Source organism: Ammodytes marinus (genome assembly GCF_949987685.1).
Source record: "Ammodytes marinus genome assembly, chromosome: 23".
In the NCBI taxonomy this organism is placed as follows: Eukaryota; Metazoa; Chordata; class Actinopteri; order Uranoscopiformes; family Ammodytidae; genus Ammodytes; species Ammodytes marinus.
In genome coordinates, this window is record NC_137227.1 from 3,427,854 (window position 1) to 3,446,942 (window position 19,089).

Here is a 19,089-nt window from a genome sequence, read left to right on the forward strand (position 1 = left end):
TGTGCACTTTCTCACCTCCTTCACTGTGGCGTCATCAAAGAAAACCCATTTGGAAGACTTGGTGTGGAAGGCGAAGGCACAGTAGTGGCGGCTGGAGTAGCAGATCATCCCCACCAGCTGCAGCTCTCCCTTTTTGGCGTGCTCATCTGTCACCCTGTAGAAGAGCTGTGCACGTACACACACACACACACACACACACACACACACACACATAGACAGACACACACGTAAATATACACACCAATTACTCATCGACATCAGCGGCCACAGTAAGAGGGCTGGCAAGTGAGCGATGTTGATAGCTAGTGGGATCAGTTACTCTATTTGTTAATAGATTCAGGTCTGAGGGAATTAACCTGCATTGATTTGACAATCATGGAGAATAAGCGTTGGTTTAAATCAGTGCAGTCACAGAAGCGCTTAATATCCAGATCTAATATAGCAGGAATCCTATCAGTAATCTTATTGATGGCCTAAATATGACTATAAAGGGTAATCTTTTTGATACACAGTGTGAAAATACAAGCAAGAAAGATTCAGGAGGTATTTTGAAGAGTTATGGAGAAAGTGTTGTTGAGAGGGCAACTTGTTTTTTCATCCTTCCATGTTCCCTCCACAGCCAGTCTCTGCCTCTCACGCTCTCAAACAATATATTTCAAAGCAAAACGACGGGGGTGGAGGGCTGCCTTTAACACCCAATAAAGTCACATAAAACACTCCCTAATGAATCAAGGCCTTTGTGGTGCACTGGTGTGGGTGGAGGGGGATAGAGGGGGATTTGAAAACATTCTTCTGTTGGTATGGCTTCGGAAAATGCACAAGAGGGAGCTGTCAAATAAACGCTTTGAACACTTCAATAAAAAGCAGTTATGTAATGTGTGGAAGTGCATAAAGCATTGCCCTGGACCAAACTACACCAACTGATGTAAACAGACTCCTGAGACATTTTTTTTTTAGGAAGTCATATTAAGTTTATTTTTTATAATATACTTATTTCTTGTGAACAAGCTTTGCTATATATGCATGGGGGAAAGATGTGATCATTATGGACATAGAAGCAGTAACACAGGCTAACTATTAAGAATGTGCGACACACTGCACATAGTCTTGAAAACATGTTGTTTTGGGAGAAGTCTATTGAGCCCACACGTTCCTTCAGAAAGGCATGCACATGCACGCACACACACACACACACACACACACACACACACACACACACACACACACACACAGCGATGAGGGGAGGGGCTGACCTGAGGCTAGCGGGGGCTTTTTGATCAGCGGCACAGTCCAACTGGGCATTGGACGTTGGAACTGCTTATGCAACAGTCCCCGGACTTAGAGAGAAATAAATCCCCACTTTATTTCCCACATATGTTCAATTGCACCGAAATAAACTGACCTCAAACAGCCCAAAACAACAACAAAAAACACAAACAAACAAATGGCAGCTGTGAGAAGGAGCAAATTCCAAAAAAGATAGTGACCAAACGGAAGCCGGGGGGAGGGGAGGGGGTGTCTGGAGGGAGTTATTTTAGATTCCCTGTTGGATCATTTATTACTTAAATCTAAAAGGTTCTAAAAAGGTCTCCGACATATTGTAAAAATATGTAATTTTTTTTTCATATTATGAAAATACACAAAATATAAAAAAATATATAGAAATATATAGTATTGTCTTGCCCTTTAGTGCTCTTTCAACTGTTTACCAAATTATTTTTTTTCTCCTCTTACCGCAGACAGACTGAGGTGGGGCCCCAGTGATTTGGTGACATCCTCTGTGAGGTCGGACTGGTCCGAGTCCCAGACGAAGCCGATAGTGACGATCTGCGGGGAGTTCATGAGGACTCGTCTGATCCCAATCCTCTGGCCACAGTTGCTCTGGATAAGAAGAAAAAGACGCAGAGGAAGGGGAAAAAAAAGACTGCAGTTTTAACCTAAAAAAGCAACTCCCCTTTGAGAAATCCCTTTGCACTCTCCAAGAAACTTTAGGCGAGAGATGGTGGGAGAAAAAAGTTAAGAGCTAAACTGCTGATGAAAGGGCTTCTTCTGCAGAGGCACTGGAACATTTGTTACACGTTGCACTTTTACAGAGTATAACAGCGTATTCAATTGTCTACGATAACATCTTACATTTTTGTTTTAACGATGTGTTAAATGGCGCTAATTTTGCACAAAAAAAAGCGAATTGTCAGTTTAGTTTTAAGTTCATAAATAAGACGTGTTCTCTTGTTGGTCAATATTGCACACACCTAATTCAACAGCTGACGGAGTAAGTAAACTGCTGATGAAAGGCTACTTTAGGGCACTGGATCATTAGTTATACATTGCACTTTCAGAGTAAAAGCCTAAATAATGTGCCTATAATAAAACCCCTTTGCATGGGCTCACTTACTGGACAGTTCCGAAGGTCCCCTATGGTGCTCGCTGCTTGTAACAGTTCCCCAAAGGACTCGTCTCTGCGCTGGAGCGTCTGTTGACTGAGAAAACAAGAGACGCACTGTCAGCAGGATAGTACAAACCAATCAGAGGAAAGGAGATAGACATAGACAAGTTATTTGGATAAGAACAATGCTGTGTGCTAAATGGGAGCTAAAACGTTATGTTATTAAATGTGCCTGGATAGATATGAAAACAATTAAAACAGACGAGAATGGGGAATGCAAAAGGAAGTTGCATATTGCCCTGTGCCCTACCAGAGTGCGGTGGTGGAGACGTAATGCACCAGCTCTGTGAATGGCAGCGGGTCAGAGGACGCCCCACAGCTGCGGCACACAGACTGCACGGGACAAGAACATACATATATAAATGATAGAAACACACACACACACACACACACACACACACACACACACAAACACAAACACACAGACACACAAAGATACACTGGTGGTATTCCAGTGCATGTCTCTGCTGTCAAGGACTAACTATCAAGTAAACTTATGATTCTCCAAAAGAGCTAGATAATAAATAATCACAGTTAAAAAAATAATAATTAATTTCTTATTTTTGCATTGCATTTGGGCATTGTCGGATTCTTTCAAGTAATCAATTTATTAACTTGTTAAAATGATCAATCCCCATCTGACCAAGGCAATCCTCATGCAGGCCTTGATAATAATATTTGAAGGATTGGGTGCCCTGAAGTCAGGGTGAAACAAAATCCAACCCCCAAAGGGATTTAGTCCAAAGGCGTATTATCTTTTTGATTCAGAGATAGAACTGGTTTGGGACAGGGACAGAGACAGAGACAGTGATGGGCATCACAGCCTTAGGGAAGAGGGGTGTGTGTCTGTGTCTGTGTGCGTGTGCGTGTGCGTGTGTGTGTGTGTGCGCGCGTCTGTCTGTCTGTCTGTCTGTCTGTGGGTGTGTGTGTGAGTATGTCTGTTTGTGTGTGTGTGTGTGTGTGTGTGTGTTTTGTGCTGGAATTTATGTGAACACCATCTGTGATTTATCTGGTGCTGCAGCCCTTGTGGAATCCGACCAGTAAACACCCTCCGTATTCCACCGGGGACGACCCAGCACCAAAACATGAGGGATTGAGTTTCTACTGTGTCAGACAGTGATTCATGTACCCGTCTGTGGGGCGGCGAGTGTGAAGCTGCCTAAGCCTAACCATCAGAGTGTTTAGATTGTCACATTAATGTACAGAAAGGGCAAAACAATGAACCCCTCCACCTCAGATTAAAAGAAAATGGTATCAGTCTGAATTATATTTGTGAAACTTTTTTTTATAATTTTTTTGACAATGCATAATATAATAAAGAAAAGTTCCTGCAACCACTTTTGACAGTAAAATGTTCCGCCTTCTATTCAGCTTTGTCACAAGTGTTTGAACTATATTTAAAAGGAGTTTTTTTTTGACAAGTTTTTTATATCATCCAAATTTGTTTTTAATCCCTAGTATCGGATAGGCCCCTAAAAAAAATGTGGGTCTGCCCTAAATACAACCGCGTACTACTGACCTGCTCGTATACTGACATGGCAAACTTCTGATGCGTGATGCAAGATTTTGAAGTGCAGGCGTCCGTCTCCTCGGGCACAATGTGCAGGTGGATCCTCTCCAGAATGTTTTCCTGTAACACAACAGAACAGCCATCAGGTGTGGCACTAAACCTTTCAGACTCTGACGTTGTAAAGCCTCCTATTTACAAGCACTACTATACAGGCTTCATATTTCCTCATGCCGATATTATTGGTATTTCAGAGAGCAAAACTGCTGTATAATGGGACACACAATACATACACATTGTTGAAGTCTAGAAGTCATGTTGAACTATTATTTCAGCTGCCACTTGTTTCTATGGAGTGCTGTGTGAGCTTATACATATCAAGGCTAAGATGGTGGGCCCTGCAAAGGTTACACGCACAGCTTCACAGTCTCTTAATCTGACACTGGCTATCTGCTCACATGAACTGTGCAACGCATTACATGGTGAATGCTTGAGGGCAAAGATCTACTGTATGTGGGATTAAGAATTTAGAGCATGGGGGTCAACCTCATTTCCACAAAGGGCCACTCTTAAGATATGAGAATCACACTAAGGGCCAGACATGACGTTTACTGACATGCCTTCTTTTTTATTTCTTATTACCAAAAATGATATGCGGGCCGGATGAAAGATTGATTCGTGCCAAATTTGGCCCGTGGGCCTCGAGTTTGACACACGTGATTTAGAGCGTCCATGAAAGATAGCAACTTTGGCACGAACGCTTCAGTCTTAGATGTCAAAAGTTACTGTTAAATTTTTGCATGAGGGGACTGGCAGATCAAGAACCAAACAAAGCACCAAATCAGTTTCCCTGCATGTTAACTCATTATTTGATAGGTTTGCCACTCAACCAGTGTTCACATACCTGGCTCATTAGACTTTCCACTCTCTCTTTTGTTAATCCATTGCAGTTTAAGTGGACCTCAAATTAAGGATGCATCTGTACAAGTCTGTTTAGACTGTTATTAAGCAGAGGAGATTAACATTGTGAGAACCTGGAAAGATGTGGGATAAAAATCTGCTGCAGGATCAATTTCATGTTGAGGTCAGGAGTTGAAATAACACTGAAATAAAATACATGGAAATCCCACTGCTCTCACTAGCCCTGGCCAAACAATGCTTTGTGGTGCCTAGACTGGAACTGATACTTACAAAAATTATGAAAGACGCGTGAAATCTACTTTAACTGAAGCACTGAATTTGTGTCGTGAAATGGTGGCACAAAAATAAAAAGAGGTTCATACACACAACTCTGGCGCTTAGTTACATAACCTGTCATGATGATATTTAGCGGCAATGTGGCAGGAGGGGGGGGGGGGTTTGATGAGAGGGGAAGGGAAGGGACAGACGCTCTTTCAATGACCTCGCCAAACAGTTTGTTGCGGCGCAGTTTTTCCCCCCCTGAACTGTGTGGCTGGGTTAACACACAAACACACACACAAGCATACACCCATCTCCCTTCCATCTGATAGGGAACTCACAAAGCACTCTGCGGCGTCGTCCATGAAGCCCAGCTGGAAGCGCTGCTCGTCCTTAAAGGTCTCTGCCAAGGCGTGACGCAGGTTGTCGGAGGGCAGCGCGCGCTCACGGCTGTGCTGGAACTGGGAGAAAATGCCCTGGAGAAAGAGAGAAAAGAAACAGGACTTGATTGCACATAGACAAAACTGTTCCATTGTCTATTTAGAAAGTGTTTGTGTCACCCTTTACTAGCAAGAGATTTACCCTGCGTTCCAATACCCATACTTTCCTACTATTTAGTATGCAAGAAAAAAGATTTGGGATGTCCCAATACATGCATGTCAATTGCAGCATGCCAAAAATACCTACATACCCCACTAAGTCCAATAGCATTTTGAAGTATTTGTCTTTATTCTTGACATTTCTCGACATAATGAAAAATAAATCTTCCTTATCTGATTGTTTTTTCTCTCCTGTGGCCCTAAAACTCTTCTGTACTTTAGTATGTAGTGTTGTAAAAAGAGGGATGGTCTAAGTATGTGACTCAAAACAGGAACTAGAATAGAAATAGTGAGCATTTAGCTATATACCTTTAATGCACAGAAGATGCAGGACTCTCCCAGACAGAAGTGTCCGGGAAGCTGCCTCAAGCTGCGCCGGAAGATGTCCAGATGCCATAGCACCTACACAAGACAAAAGAGGAGGTTAGCTTGATTTACGCTCTTAAACTTCACGCTGGCCTTTTTACATTAGAGCATTTACAAGTAAGAGCCTTAAACAATGAAGCAAACTAAAGAAAAAGGTGCATTGTTCTTGTGGCAATTATCTTATCATATACAAAAATGTCTTGTCCTAGGTTCTTTTGTTTTCCTATGTAAGGCTGGGTATTGATTAACAAAAATATGACATTGTTAAAAAATACTGTTACCATGAGATACCGGTTCCTGAATGACAATTCTTCTCGGTAGCATTTTTATGAAATCTGTTTTAACAAGATATCACATTATCCTTAAAAAAATACATTTACATTATATAAATAAATCAAACTGAAATAAGCTGAAATGGAACTAACTGCATTCAGAATAGCACAAAAGGCCGATCACCTTAGCCACTGCAGCTCCAACAAAATATGCCAGCAAAAAAGGAACAAAATATAAACAATACAATGAATCAGTGAGAATAGTTTTCAGTGCAAAATGAAAAGCTGCAATACGGGTCAGTATACATGCCTAACTGATGCACATACTGCGTAAACCATGTTGTAACCTAATGCATTTCCTGGATGCCTACACACAGCCAATCACCAGCACCTTTAAATCTAAGCACAGCAAGCATGCTGAATGCTTATTGGCTCACAGACTGCGATGGGATTAACCCCTTAGGGATTGAAATGTGGTATTGAACAACGAGACATTGTTATACTCTATGGTATGGAGGCAAGTTTGGTCTGAGCCAAAAATGTATCAAACTACCATACCCAGCCCTACTTATTATACACAAAACCTTGATATCCTAGGGTATCTAGTTCATGTAAATCGGGGCGGCTGTGGCGAAGCGGGTAGGGCGGTTGGCCACTGGAGTGCAGGGTCGGTGGTTTGATTCCCCGCCTCCCATGAATTGCTCCCGATAGTTAGCTTGCACCCTGCGTGATAGCTGCTGCTATCGGTGTATGAATGTGTATGTGATTGGGTGAAAACAATGTAAAGCGCTTTCAGTCTGTGAAAAACCAGGGAAAAGCGCTATATAAGTGGAGTCCATTTACCATGTATGGTATTCACGTATTAGGACATAGTGTACTGTGCAAGGTCACCGGGATGAGGTTTGGGCGCGAGGACCAACTCTCCCACCCAGTAACAAAGCCGAGGGCTAGTGATCATCTTCAACCAGCTCATTGGTTGCCTCATCCCTCTGACTCACAGTCTCTGAGTGAGTGACCTCACTGTGGGCCGCAATGCAATGATGAACTAACTCACCAGCCATTCCCATAATAGTCAAAAAGCAACCTTTAAAGTGCATTCAGAAAATGTATGGGAAATGATGAGGTATACAAGCAGGTGCCAACAATAAGAGAAAAGCTATTTAGGCACCGAGTACATTCTGCGATATATATTATCCATTACAAATATTACCGTATTTTCCGCACTATTAAGGCACACTTGATGAAAAATGACAGTGCGTCTTATAATCCGGAGCGCCTCATATATGGATCAATTGGTTAATTGGTTGATCCATACTGGTTGTACACGGCGCTCAAGGCGCTCTGTCAAAATGTTTCAGTATGAAAAACCAATAAAAACAATTGAATAATAATAAAATGTTTCAGTACGACTGGTAAACTACAAAGCCGCACTGCTTGCAGCATTACGGCTACCGTAGTCAGTAAACTTTTATTTTGAAGCAGAAACACTAAGCGCTTCCTAGTTCCTAGCCCCTCTGCGCTTCGACCGCACCACTTTTCTCGCTTGTGTGATAATCAAAGTTTATTTCGGACACTGAAACCCATCGGTAACAGACCTGTCGGTGTTTGCACCATGGGCAGAGGATCATATATCGCTGCTGACAGAGCAGTCGAGCCGGCGTTACCCAGGCAGCGCTTGACAGGCTCACGGGGTTAGCAGCCGAGCTAGCGGGGCAGTTCGGCTGCTATTCCCTCGGGCTGTTTTGTTGACATTCCCTTTAGCACAGCTCCATCTGGATGCATAACGCAACCCCAGTCAAACCTTTGACTGCAGTATCTTCTATTCTATGCGCCTTATAATCCGGTGCACCGTATGAAAACAGTTCTAAAATAGGCCATTCATTGAAGGTGCGCCTTATAGTCCGGTGCGCGTTATAATGCGGAAAATACGGTACGCAACAAATACTATTTTCTGTGCGGATTATAATTTGGTACAGACCTTCATGTTCCCCCCCTGGACAAATGTAATACTTATGTTGTTCTCCAAATAGTACATGCTGAGCTATAATTAGGTCAAACATCTGGTAATACAAAAGTGATGGCATTCCCCTCCATTCTTCACTATACTTTGCTATTATTATCTCAATTTTTATTTTTTTTCAAAACTCTCAACTTCTAAAGCACTTACATCAACTAAACATTGATATGTTGTTAATTGATGGTTATTTGATACAATTTCTTCTTTTAAAAATTAAAAAAAAAAAATGTTTCATATTAAATGAAAAAAGACTATCTTAAATCTGTTTGTAAAAACTTTGGACACTAATGTTGTAAAAAATGAAATAAAGATTTTAACTGAAGAGATGCGAAGAGAGATACAAATGTACGCAAAATGTGTTGGACGTTGCCAAATTTGCATATTCATTCAAACATTTCTGAAAGAATTATAGTTTCATGTTGATATTTCAAAGTTACCCTATTCTCCTGCAGTGGCTCGCCTTTAAATATCAAATAACTTTGAATCCTGTTTATATCCGACACACTTCTAAATGCTTAATTACTCAATGTATCAACAATGACAATGGATAGATTTACTCTTTTCAGGAACTGCTGATTTAAATTCAGCCACAGGCAACCAAAGCAACCAGGACGGACCTACCTGCACAGCGCTGTTGAGGAAGCAGCTGTTCTGGCCCGGCTCGTTGAGCAGTCCCTTGGTGGGGGCCAGAGACAGCATGCTGCCCGGCTGGTAGGACTTCCCCAGATTGCCCCCCGGCTTCCTGAAGAACTTGACCCATGCCATTGGATAGTGGACTCTGCCTTCAGACAGGTTGGGATGGTCAGGTGACGACAGGGGCGGGGGCAAGGGGGAGTGGCTAAGTTATTCCACGAGTTTACACATGGGCTTCTACTCCATCTCTGCAGCTCACGGAGAAGCTCCTTTGACTCTGACTTATTCTTAACGGATTAAAAAAAATAAAAAAATAATCTAAAGTTTTTTGTAAATTACAATCCAAGTCTTATTTTTGGGGAACCTTTGATGATCAGCGGTCTGATACTTGTGATGAGATGTGTTGTGACTACGGAGGAGCATGCCATAGTCATCCTGTAGTCTTGATGGCTTTTTTCGCAAATGCTTCAAAAGGGATTTCGGACCCCTCTAAGCAGGTTTTGCCACATTGTCCCAATGTTTTTGAGGATATTCAACAGCTGGCAATGGTCCTTTTCAGAGGTTCATCCATAGTGAAGTTGTATCCAGGCTGAATAGCAGCAACAAAGCAGGGCTGTGTTAAGAGAAAAGAGAGAATGAGATTAAATTACATTTAAAATGGCATTAAAGAGTTTATCATAAGACAATCACTTTTTTTAGTATGGAAGCCGTATTCTAGTATGCTTGATTGCTCCTTTTGCTGGGAGTTATTTGTCAATTTATCCTTTTATTTTGTTTGTCAAATTATAGTCATTTACAAAATCCAGTCAACATTGGCATTATATAAAGAGCTAATCAGTGGCAGCAGAATTTGCCAAGTGGTAAGGAAAGAAAAAAAAATATTGAAGTTTTTTATAAAATGATAAAGTGGTTCTAGAAAAACAGATACATTAACTGTACGGCACTCTTCATATCAGTGCTCTTTCTAGGTTGGATGTGTCAACTTGAACTTTCTGGACAACAAAGCTTATACATTAACTTTTACAAACACACTTTGCACTCGTGCGTGTCAAGATAAAGTTGGCCGCAGCTAAAGTTGCATATTAACATTAATACGGATTCACAAAGAAAACCAAAGATAGTGTTGAGCTAGAGGAGCATAAACACTTTTGGTCAAAGAGGATTACAGGCAATACTTTGAATAATAACAAACACACACCTGCACCACTCAAATTACATTCAAAACCTAATTTCCTTTATTCAGTTCAGTTCAAATGTTGTCCCATGTGGGAGTCAAACTCTAAAAATAACTGCTGTAAAGGTCTACTGTTACTATGGACACATCTTCTCCAGCGCTCAATTTGAATCTGCTGACCACAGTCAGACAGTTTTCCTCTTAAAGGAATAGTTCAACATTTTGTTATCTTTAGCTCGTTGCCTCACTTATCGGGTTCAAGTAGACAAGGCGACGGAAACTATTCCTTTAACGATGTGTTAGTTTTTGAAGACGAAATGGGCAACGGTTGCTTATCGCTAGATGGCTTATCACAAATACTGGTAGTCAGTGGGTAAAGGTAGCGGAAGTGTGCTTGTCAGTAGGTCAACAAAACAAAACGTCTGTGTTTAGGAGTAGAAGAGCGACCTTGCTGCAAATGATCATGGCTGAATTTGTAAGAGAGGATAAGGACTAGGGATGGGAATCAAGAACCAGTTCGCCTAGTGAAACAATTCCTTGGAATCGTTAACATGCCTGCTTAACAGTTCTGCTTAACGGTTCCGCTCGTTGCAAATGCGTCATGACTTCACACTCGCGCTGCGTTGTTTTGGTTCAGAAGGCAGCAAACATGGCGTCGAGGCAGAAGCGCTTTAAAGTTTGGTTGTAATTCAAACAAAAAGGGACAATACGGCCACTTGCAACAATGTTTAAGTTTCCATTTCGCACAAGCAAGCACGCAGAATGCGATCCTGACGGTTAAACATTTAAACGTCCGCTACCTTACTAGTCGGCACCTGAATTGCCCATCACTTGGATTTGAACATAAAATGTATGAGAATTAACGTGTGTATAGGCCTAGGTGTGGGCTGATAAAAGAGGGAGAGAGATAAAAAGGCGAGAGCAGCATAAAGCAAAGAAAAAAGGGTTTCTTGACTGCTGCCTTAAAGGCCTACTTCACCGGTTTGAATATGAAGGTGTATTGAATTCTGAGATCCTATGTAGTATAAATGTGCAAAAAATATTAAAATCGCTTCATCCTAGCCTGAGAAAAGGCAGAAAGAGTGTTTTTTAACCCTATATTTCTCCTTCTTGTGACATCACAGAAAGAGAAATATAGGGTTAAAAAAAAAAAACTTACTTTGTAAATATTACTGTGATGTCTTTTATTGTGACCGGTGAAGTAGGCCTTCAAGGCCCGCTGTTTACTCTCGTTCATCAGCTGGTATAATACTGCCTTTACGTACGGCGGTGGAGACGAACCCAATACAACACACAGCGGGACTTTTAAACGTTTAACAAGACACTTTATAAAGACAGTAAGACACACTTAAAATAACGATCCCCGCCCATACAAAAAGCTCTACCTTGGATTACTTGATGGAGCGATCGATGTGTATAAAACCATTCGCTACGTGTGTCTGATGACGGGCCATTATATTAATAATAAACAGCACGCTGCACATAAGAACAGCGTACATTGTAAAGCTGAGATGGAGCCGTGACGTCGCTGGCCTGGTGAAGAATAAGGAAAGCGATACATTCTCTTTTAGCCTTTATGGCATATTTATTCTCTTCTTGAATAGCCTACATGACTGACTGCTGTGCAGTAGGGCCCGACCGATTCATCGGCCGGCCGATTATATCGGCCGATTATAGCATATTTCGGAATTATCGGCATCGGACGTTTTTTTGCAGATATTTTTTTTTTTTTTTTTTTTGAGTCAGGTGTCATTATGCGTCCTTAAAGAGGTGAGTTTTGAGTTGACTTTTGAATGAGTTTATTGAGTCTGAGATGCTGATGTTTGGGGGGAGGGAGTTCCAGAGGGTTATTACGCTATTAGGCCTACTTTGGCGAATTATTCCATCACTGGTCTGCATCATAGACTGTAAAAGTGTTGTACCTTCGACTGTCTTGAAGAAACTCCTTCAACCCGCTTCAACTCCGTCTCCAAAAAAATTAAAAATAAATCTGTCCGCTGAGCCGCTGCCGCTGCAGACCATGCTGCAGACGGGCTCGGCACCGTCTCATCATTCATTCAAAGCAGCGGTGATCAACAAGCTCAAACGAGAGACTGTGTAGCAAGTCCCGCAGTTAAAAAACGTGATAGTTTTTAAATCCATATTAAAATCTGCAGGATAAGAACTAGTTGGCTTTAAAAAAAAATCGCAAACGGTTCAAATGTGATGTGTTCAGGTCGGCTCAGTAAAATGATTATTAGGCACAGGTCAATAAAATTACATCATGATGTGTTCAAATGTAACATCAAGAAAAAAAGAAATTTAGGTTGTTCGTGAGAAGCTTGAATAATACTGTTTGGGTGAAAAACTTGTTTCCCCAGCAATATAAAATTATTAGTAGGCCTAAATATGGAATTATGACCTGTTTAAAGTCCTATCCTTAGCTCTTCTAATCTTATAAGCAATTAAAGCAATAATACCAGTTCTCTTTTAACAAAATAATAGAAAAGTATCAATAAAGATTTGGATTGTGGAGTCTTTATAATGGTATCAATATGAATAGAAATTAATGATCTCCCTCCCTACTTACAGTATAACTGGGCAATAGCTTTAACATGGTGGACTTTAATCAAGTGCTTTTGAAACCTTAGTGTCAACCCCTGCTATAGTTATTATATAGAATTTATATAGTGCTTTATTGGAGGTCATTCAAAGACACTTTACATCAAACATATAGAAAATCATACAGAAAAAGAAAACAAAATACAGACAAATCCGAGTCCGGTGTAATTATGCTTTCTTAAAGAGGTGAGTTTTGAGTTGACTTTTGAATGAGTTTATTTAGTCTGAGATGCTGATGTTTGGAGAGAGGGAGTTCCAGAGGGTTGGGTGCAGTTACATAAAATGCTTAATGTTGTTTAAAAATGCGTCAATTCACTTTAGACATATTTTTAACACTTTTTTTAGATAATGCATATTTCAATAAATAAAAAGTTCCTGTACACCTATTGACAGTAACAAGTAGGGGAGAGTGGCCTAAGTTGTGCATTTTGGAAGTTGTGCCACCCCTTGTTTCTAGAAAACCGTGGAAGAAATTGGAAATGTGACCACATATTTAAGAAGAGCCATCCATTTGACTCATCCTGTAAAGAAGGGAGAAACATGGAATAAGATATAAGCACATTTAAGCTCAAAAAACTGTGTTTTGCCTTTCAAAGTAAAATTTCCATGATCAAGGTTTTTTGATTATTGTGTCTGAACACTTATAGACACGTTTGAAAACATTTGACACATGTTTTAGTGCTTTGGTATGCTACATTTTGAGTCTATACAGTTAGCACGATGTCAGCCCTAAATTGCTGCATCATGCTTATTATCCAAATTTCTGGGATTGGGGTGATTTGTGCCAAAGGGCCTAGGTGAGTTATAAGTAAGTAAGTAAGTAAAATGTATTTATAAAAGCACATTTATGACATTTTGCACTGTCCAAAGTGCTGTACATAGTGCATTCAGTAGGTAAACAATGAAGGTAAAATAACAATAACCAAAATAAAAGACGTAAAGCCCATACATCCACATAAACACAGATAGTAGTGCAGAGGTAAGATAGTTAATGGGGAGGAAACACCAGGGTGTACATATGGGTTTTGAGCCTTGATTTAAAGGCAGAAATGTAGAAGGAATCACATTTGTCAGGTGGCAGTTGGTTCCACAAGCACGGAGTGACGTCTCAATTCCACTTAACGACACCACTGATGAGAGTTCAGATGGCCAGAAAGATGATGATGGTGACTTTGTCATTGTGAGCTTTGCAGGTAAAATATCTATATTCATATTAGGCTATTTAACGAGGCTCGTCTGTGACTTTGTGATCACGCAAGTGAACAGTAACGATCGCGTGCAGCCGCATAATTACATTTCAACCTGACAGAGCCTGTTCAGTGGCACAAAAGTCCTGTTAATAAATAAATAAATAATGAGATACATAGCCTACAATACAATAGGTTTATTAATCTGAATGTAGAGCATGTTCACGATGTGTAAGGTGGCCGCATATGAACGGCACGAGGGCTGAGAACTATGCTACTGATCAGATAAATGATCGATCAAACGTAAAATCATCAGGAAATGATAAAAACATCCCGATGGAGATTTCTATGGAGTGATTTTGCTTTAAACTGTACAGGGTCGCGTTGTGGCAGTGACACTCTTTCTTCAGTCGGAGCTGCAGCGTAAAGTGAAAACAATCTCAGAGTAGTTCAAATCACCTATCCAGCAGGTTAGACCCACGGCGTATGCTGTTTCTTATACTATCTATGATGTTGCCGCAGTAAACCAGCTACCTGAAATAGGCCCGTGGCCACTTGGCCACCAGTAAAACAAAACGAAGAAGAAGGTAGCGTATTTCCGGTGGAGCAGGTTTCGTGTTTACGGTGGAGCTCCGCTCCCCCATGGTTCTGCAAATAGGCACTCTTGGATTTTTCGGAGATGTGCTATAATCGGCCGATTAAATCGGCCGGACGATATATCGGTCGGGACAAACTAACAATACAAAATTAAAGGTCTTTACAATCAGATGAAACAGATTAATGTAGCATATCTTTCAGTATAAGAGGCTTTTTAACCAGGTATTTTTTCCTAACACTTTTTAATATTTTAATATTATCACAATTGTTATTGAATAATCCTATGCTGGAAAACTAACAGCCCTTTAGATCTGCTGTGTGTAAAATAACATTGCGTGGGTCTGCAATGCCATGATTTAACAAATTGTAAGTGTGCATTTGTAGAGCTGAACTAAAGCTGATTGTCAGCAATTTCCATATACAAATACTGCTTGACGTTTCTTTGGTGTCCCTTTTTGACTCGTCTTTCCATCGCTTTGTCATTCTTTTTTAAACTCAACTACAAAAGATAAGAGAGAGTACTGTCCTGACCTATTTTTAAACACTAGAAGAGCAGGAAATGTACCAAACCACTCGAAAAATGCAGTTCTTTTGATGAAACTTGGCAGTGTAGCTTTCGACGACACGGTGAGAAAGACCAACAAATTCTCTGCAGTGAGTGTGCACCGCGCTGGCTGAACAAAGACTACTTTGAAAGGTTTTGATGGATGAATATTTGTGTGCTGAGTGAGGCAGTGGAAGCCATCTCTTGGTTATTATTATAGTGAATGTCCCCAAGATGAACATAGTCATAGCCTCTGAGTTTGATTTTGTTTACTTCTATTTTTATAGGATATTCTTTTATGTCATTATTAGTGCCATCAAAGCTTGTCCTGTGTGACTATGAAAAACTGAACTTGTGGCAAAGCAGAAGCAAGAATGAGCAATGATTGTCTTGTCTTGTACACAATGGCTCATCCTCTTTAAGTCTACAACACTTTAAAAAAAATAATAAACCTCAAACAACAATCTTAAAACATGTTGTTATTCAGAGTGGAGGATTAAGATTACTGCCCTACTTTTACAACTTCCCTCTTGTGACAGTCTCCAGAACCACAAAAAGGTTTCGGCCAAGAACCAGTTAGACAACATTTCCATCCTGGGTATTCCAAGAACCCTAAATGGATGGCTGATATTGCAACCAATGAAACGTTTAAGCTTCATTTAGTAGTACGTGTCATGTAGCATTTTGCAGTCATCTTTCCCATGATTCAACTAAAACATGCTTACGTCTCAGCCTCTGTACTTTGCAACTGGGCTCCATAGTAACAGCATTCCAAAGCAATCACCTAAGCTCACAGAACTGCTTAAGAGCTGCTTTTTCTTTCGGATTAGTTTCGGGAGCTGGAGAGGACAGAGTGGAAAACTGCTTCACACTGCACCTATGCATGCAAGCCCACCTTTGCAAATTACATCACAAGCCCCAACATGTTGGGAGTACTCTCTATAGATTAGGTCCCATTATAAACTGTCTCTAGGCACATACAATATGTGGACATCAAACTTCTTAGCGTGTAAAAAAAATAAAATAAAATAAATAAAAATATTTAGTATGTTGCCTTCATTTCACGACATTACAATTCAACAATTTCTCTAGCTAAAAAAGAATATATTTAGTTATATATTTAAAGGTAACACACAAACATCCAACATGACTTGTGTAGCCTCACTTTTTTTTTTTCAATTCACCAGCAGGCAAAAACAATACTACACTTTTTGAAAAGGGGTCCACATTTTTTTATGTCAATTTGATGTCAGGGAAAATGAAGCCATGGCATGTTTTGTATTGTGACATTGCTGACAACAGTGAGAGTAGAGATATACGACTCGGTCCTAGAAATGTTATTGCATTACGGTGGTCCACTTGAAAAACTGCCAGCCTCACTTATGTTATGCCATTTTTCAGTCGTGGCAAAATTGGCACTTGCTGACTACAATTGAATAACATAATTTCGAAAGAATGCTCTTAAGGGCAAGGAACATCATTTTTCACTTTGAGATAAGACGGCTTAATTTCCTTTTAACATTTTTGGGCTTACTCAACAATAACAAACATTACTTACACTGTCATTTGATTTGCTTGATATGATGCATTTAAAATCCGATTGGAGATAATGTCTCTATTGTACTGACTACATGTGACAGGCAGCATGGAGTGTCTGCACTGCAGGACAAGCACACATTTTTAGACACAGACTGGTTGAGTTACAAGCCAGAGTGGCACATATTGTACCTAACCTGTGAGCATGGAGGGATTAGAAAGAGTTGTGCGTTTGACACAATAACATTCATTGTCTGAACCGGTGTGCATCATTTTAAAACGAGGTCTTACTCCATATATTGAGAACAGATTTGTCGTAATTGACTTTAACCAAATAAATAAAAAGGTTGAGTTGGTATTTCTGGAGAATGTTGTCAAATAATTTTTTGACAAAATCAGTGAATATCTCCTCATGATCCGCTACTTGCCTGTACTGTATGTGCGCTGAAAAATAAAATCCAGTGTTATGTAAAGCTAAGGCTCTGTAAACTGGTATATGTAAACAAAGGGGGCCAACACTAGCTAGCAACATGCCAGTTTATAGAGCCTAGGCTGTGTATTATCAGGGTTCGACATAATGTATAGCCCGATGGCCCGGGGCCAGTAAAATCATATGCAGGGAAAGTTGATTGGCCAGTCACTGGCCCGCCCGGGCCAGTGACTGGCCAATCACAGTTCAGTATCTTTTTGTAGACTACATCATGGTTCATTGAAATGCGCGTTGAGAGTCGGAATGAAAGCAGTGTTTATTTAAGACTCAATATAATAAACCTAATATAAAATATATTTTTTTAATGGAAGGCCAGTGGACAACCGATGCGTGGGCGTTTTGACAGACGGAGCAACAAGCGGGTGCACTCTCACTCCGTTGGCAGAGCTGCCTACCGTCCGCCTGCGAGTCGACAAATCAATCGACTTGCTTTGCCCCCTTTCTTTCTTCCCACAGCAGGTTGAGGTGCAGAAAATGATAACTGCGCTTTTCCTTTATCTGCCGCCGTAATGTTACAGTATTTGCATCAAAGCCCCAATGGTAATACAAATGAGAGGCGTTATTTAAACGCTGTGAATGCGTCTCCGGTGATTGTGTCGGTTGTAGACAGAAACCAACGGAGGGACTTGGCTCACTGTACAGTTCCTATAGTCGCGCAGTTTGGCACTGTGCTTTCAGGCTCGAGACATTCAATCAGATCGCGGAAGTCTTTCCCATTGAAATCGCTAACGGGGGGAATATCCCCGGTTATTATTTTAGCCACAAACCACAGTTCATCTGCGCGGCGGCTCACTCGCTGGCGAGATCACACGGTGAAACGCTGCTGTGATCGGACGAAGGCATTGTGTGTTTCTAAGGTGATTTAACGTCATAGTCTTAGACGAGCGTTTAACTTATGCTGCATATTTTGCACTGCATTGTTTTTTATCAATAGTTTGAAAAAATGGTCCCACACCGGACTCTTATGTGAAGCTGACACTTCATGGAGAAGTGACACTCCTGCAGCGCGCTCACGACCAGACGTGAACTCGTACACGGTGAAATCTCCCATTAAAAAAAAACGGCATAACCCACTGATTTTCGGATTTCTATTCTATTTTTAAAGTCAACTTGAGCGCAAGTGGTCATTCGGTCGACACATTCACATCCCTAATGCATATAGAGAAAGTAATAAAAACAGCCCAAATTCAAGAATAAAAACAATCATCAAACTACTGGACTTTAAAATACTGGCCCACTCTTTCAACATACTTTCAGTTGTAGGCTTCAAATTCAATATGTTTGCCTGGTTTTATATTATGTGTATGAGCAATATCAATATTTCATATAATTAACTAAAAGAAAAATAACCAAATCTAAAGGGAATATCTATACTGTTACAGTATAGATATTCCCTTTAGATATGGTTATTTTTCTAATACAGGTATTAAAATTATTGACACTAAATTATGAAGAAAAAAAAGTGTGTGCAGGGCCAGTGAAAATATACAAGGGGCCAGTAAAACTCGGATCCACTGGCCCGGCGGGCCAGTAGGAAAAAAAAGTTATGTTGAACCCTGATTATTATTGTATAACTGCCTCCTTGTTGATAAGACTAGGTGGAGACAATGACTCAACTGGCTTGACACACTATTACCAAGGAGCGAGGTTTACGTCATTACCTCATGTAAGCCAAGACGGCTGTTGTTGACACCCATCCGTTTCAAGTTTTACAGGTGATCAGATCATTTTACTTCAAGACCTTTCTTTGGGTTGGGTTGATCCTCGCAATATAACAGTTTGTCCGTATTAAAGTTGTTTTGTTGTTTTTTTTCAACAACCCCTCTGAGTACATTTTAATGGGAGCTCATTTTCATGTGATAGTCAGTTATTTAGTCACTAACTGGTCTACGTGAGTGAGTCCGTCTTTAAGTTATTTTTGCAGTGACGGATGAAGAGCAG

At 40.5% G+C, this 19,089-nt stretch overlaps 1 protein-coding gene across 2 annotated transcripts in view; it reads right to left on the reverse strand.

Moving 5' to 3' along the window:
• Positions 1 to 19,089, reverse strand: part of usp53a (ubiquitin specific peptidase 53a) — a 42,996-nt gene that overhangs the window by 17,349 nt on the left and 6,558 nt on the right. For both annotated transcript variants that reach the window (XM_080052208.1, XM_080052207.1), the window contains exons 2-9: positions 9,008 to 9,632; positions 6,041 to 6,133; positions 5,474 to 5,608; positions 3,966 to 4,076; positions 2,697 to 2,779; positions 2,396 to 2,480; positions 1,735 to 1,881; positions 16 to 165 (exon numbers count right to left, since the gene is read on the reverse strand). In XM_080052208.1, the coding sequence (XP_079908334.1) occupies positions 16 to 165; positions 1,735 to 1,881; positions 2,396 to 2,480; positions 2,697 to 2,779; positions 3,966 to 4,076; positions 5,474 to 5,608; positions 6,041 to 6,133; positions 9,008 to 9,151 (948 nt within the window). In that variant the 5' untranslated portion in view covers positions 9,152 to 9,632. The remainder of the gene's footprint in view (positions 1 to 15; positions 166 to 1,734; positions 1,882 to 2,395; positions 2,481 to 2,696; positions 2,780 to 3,965; positions 4,077 to 5,473; positions 5,609 to 6,040; positions 6,134 to 9,007; positions 9,633 to 19,089) is intronic.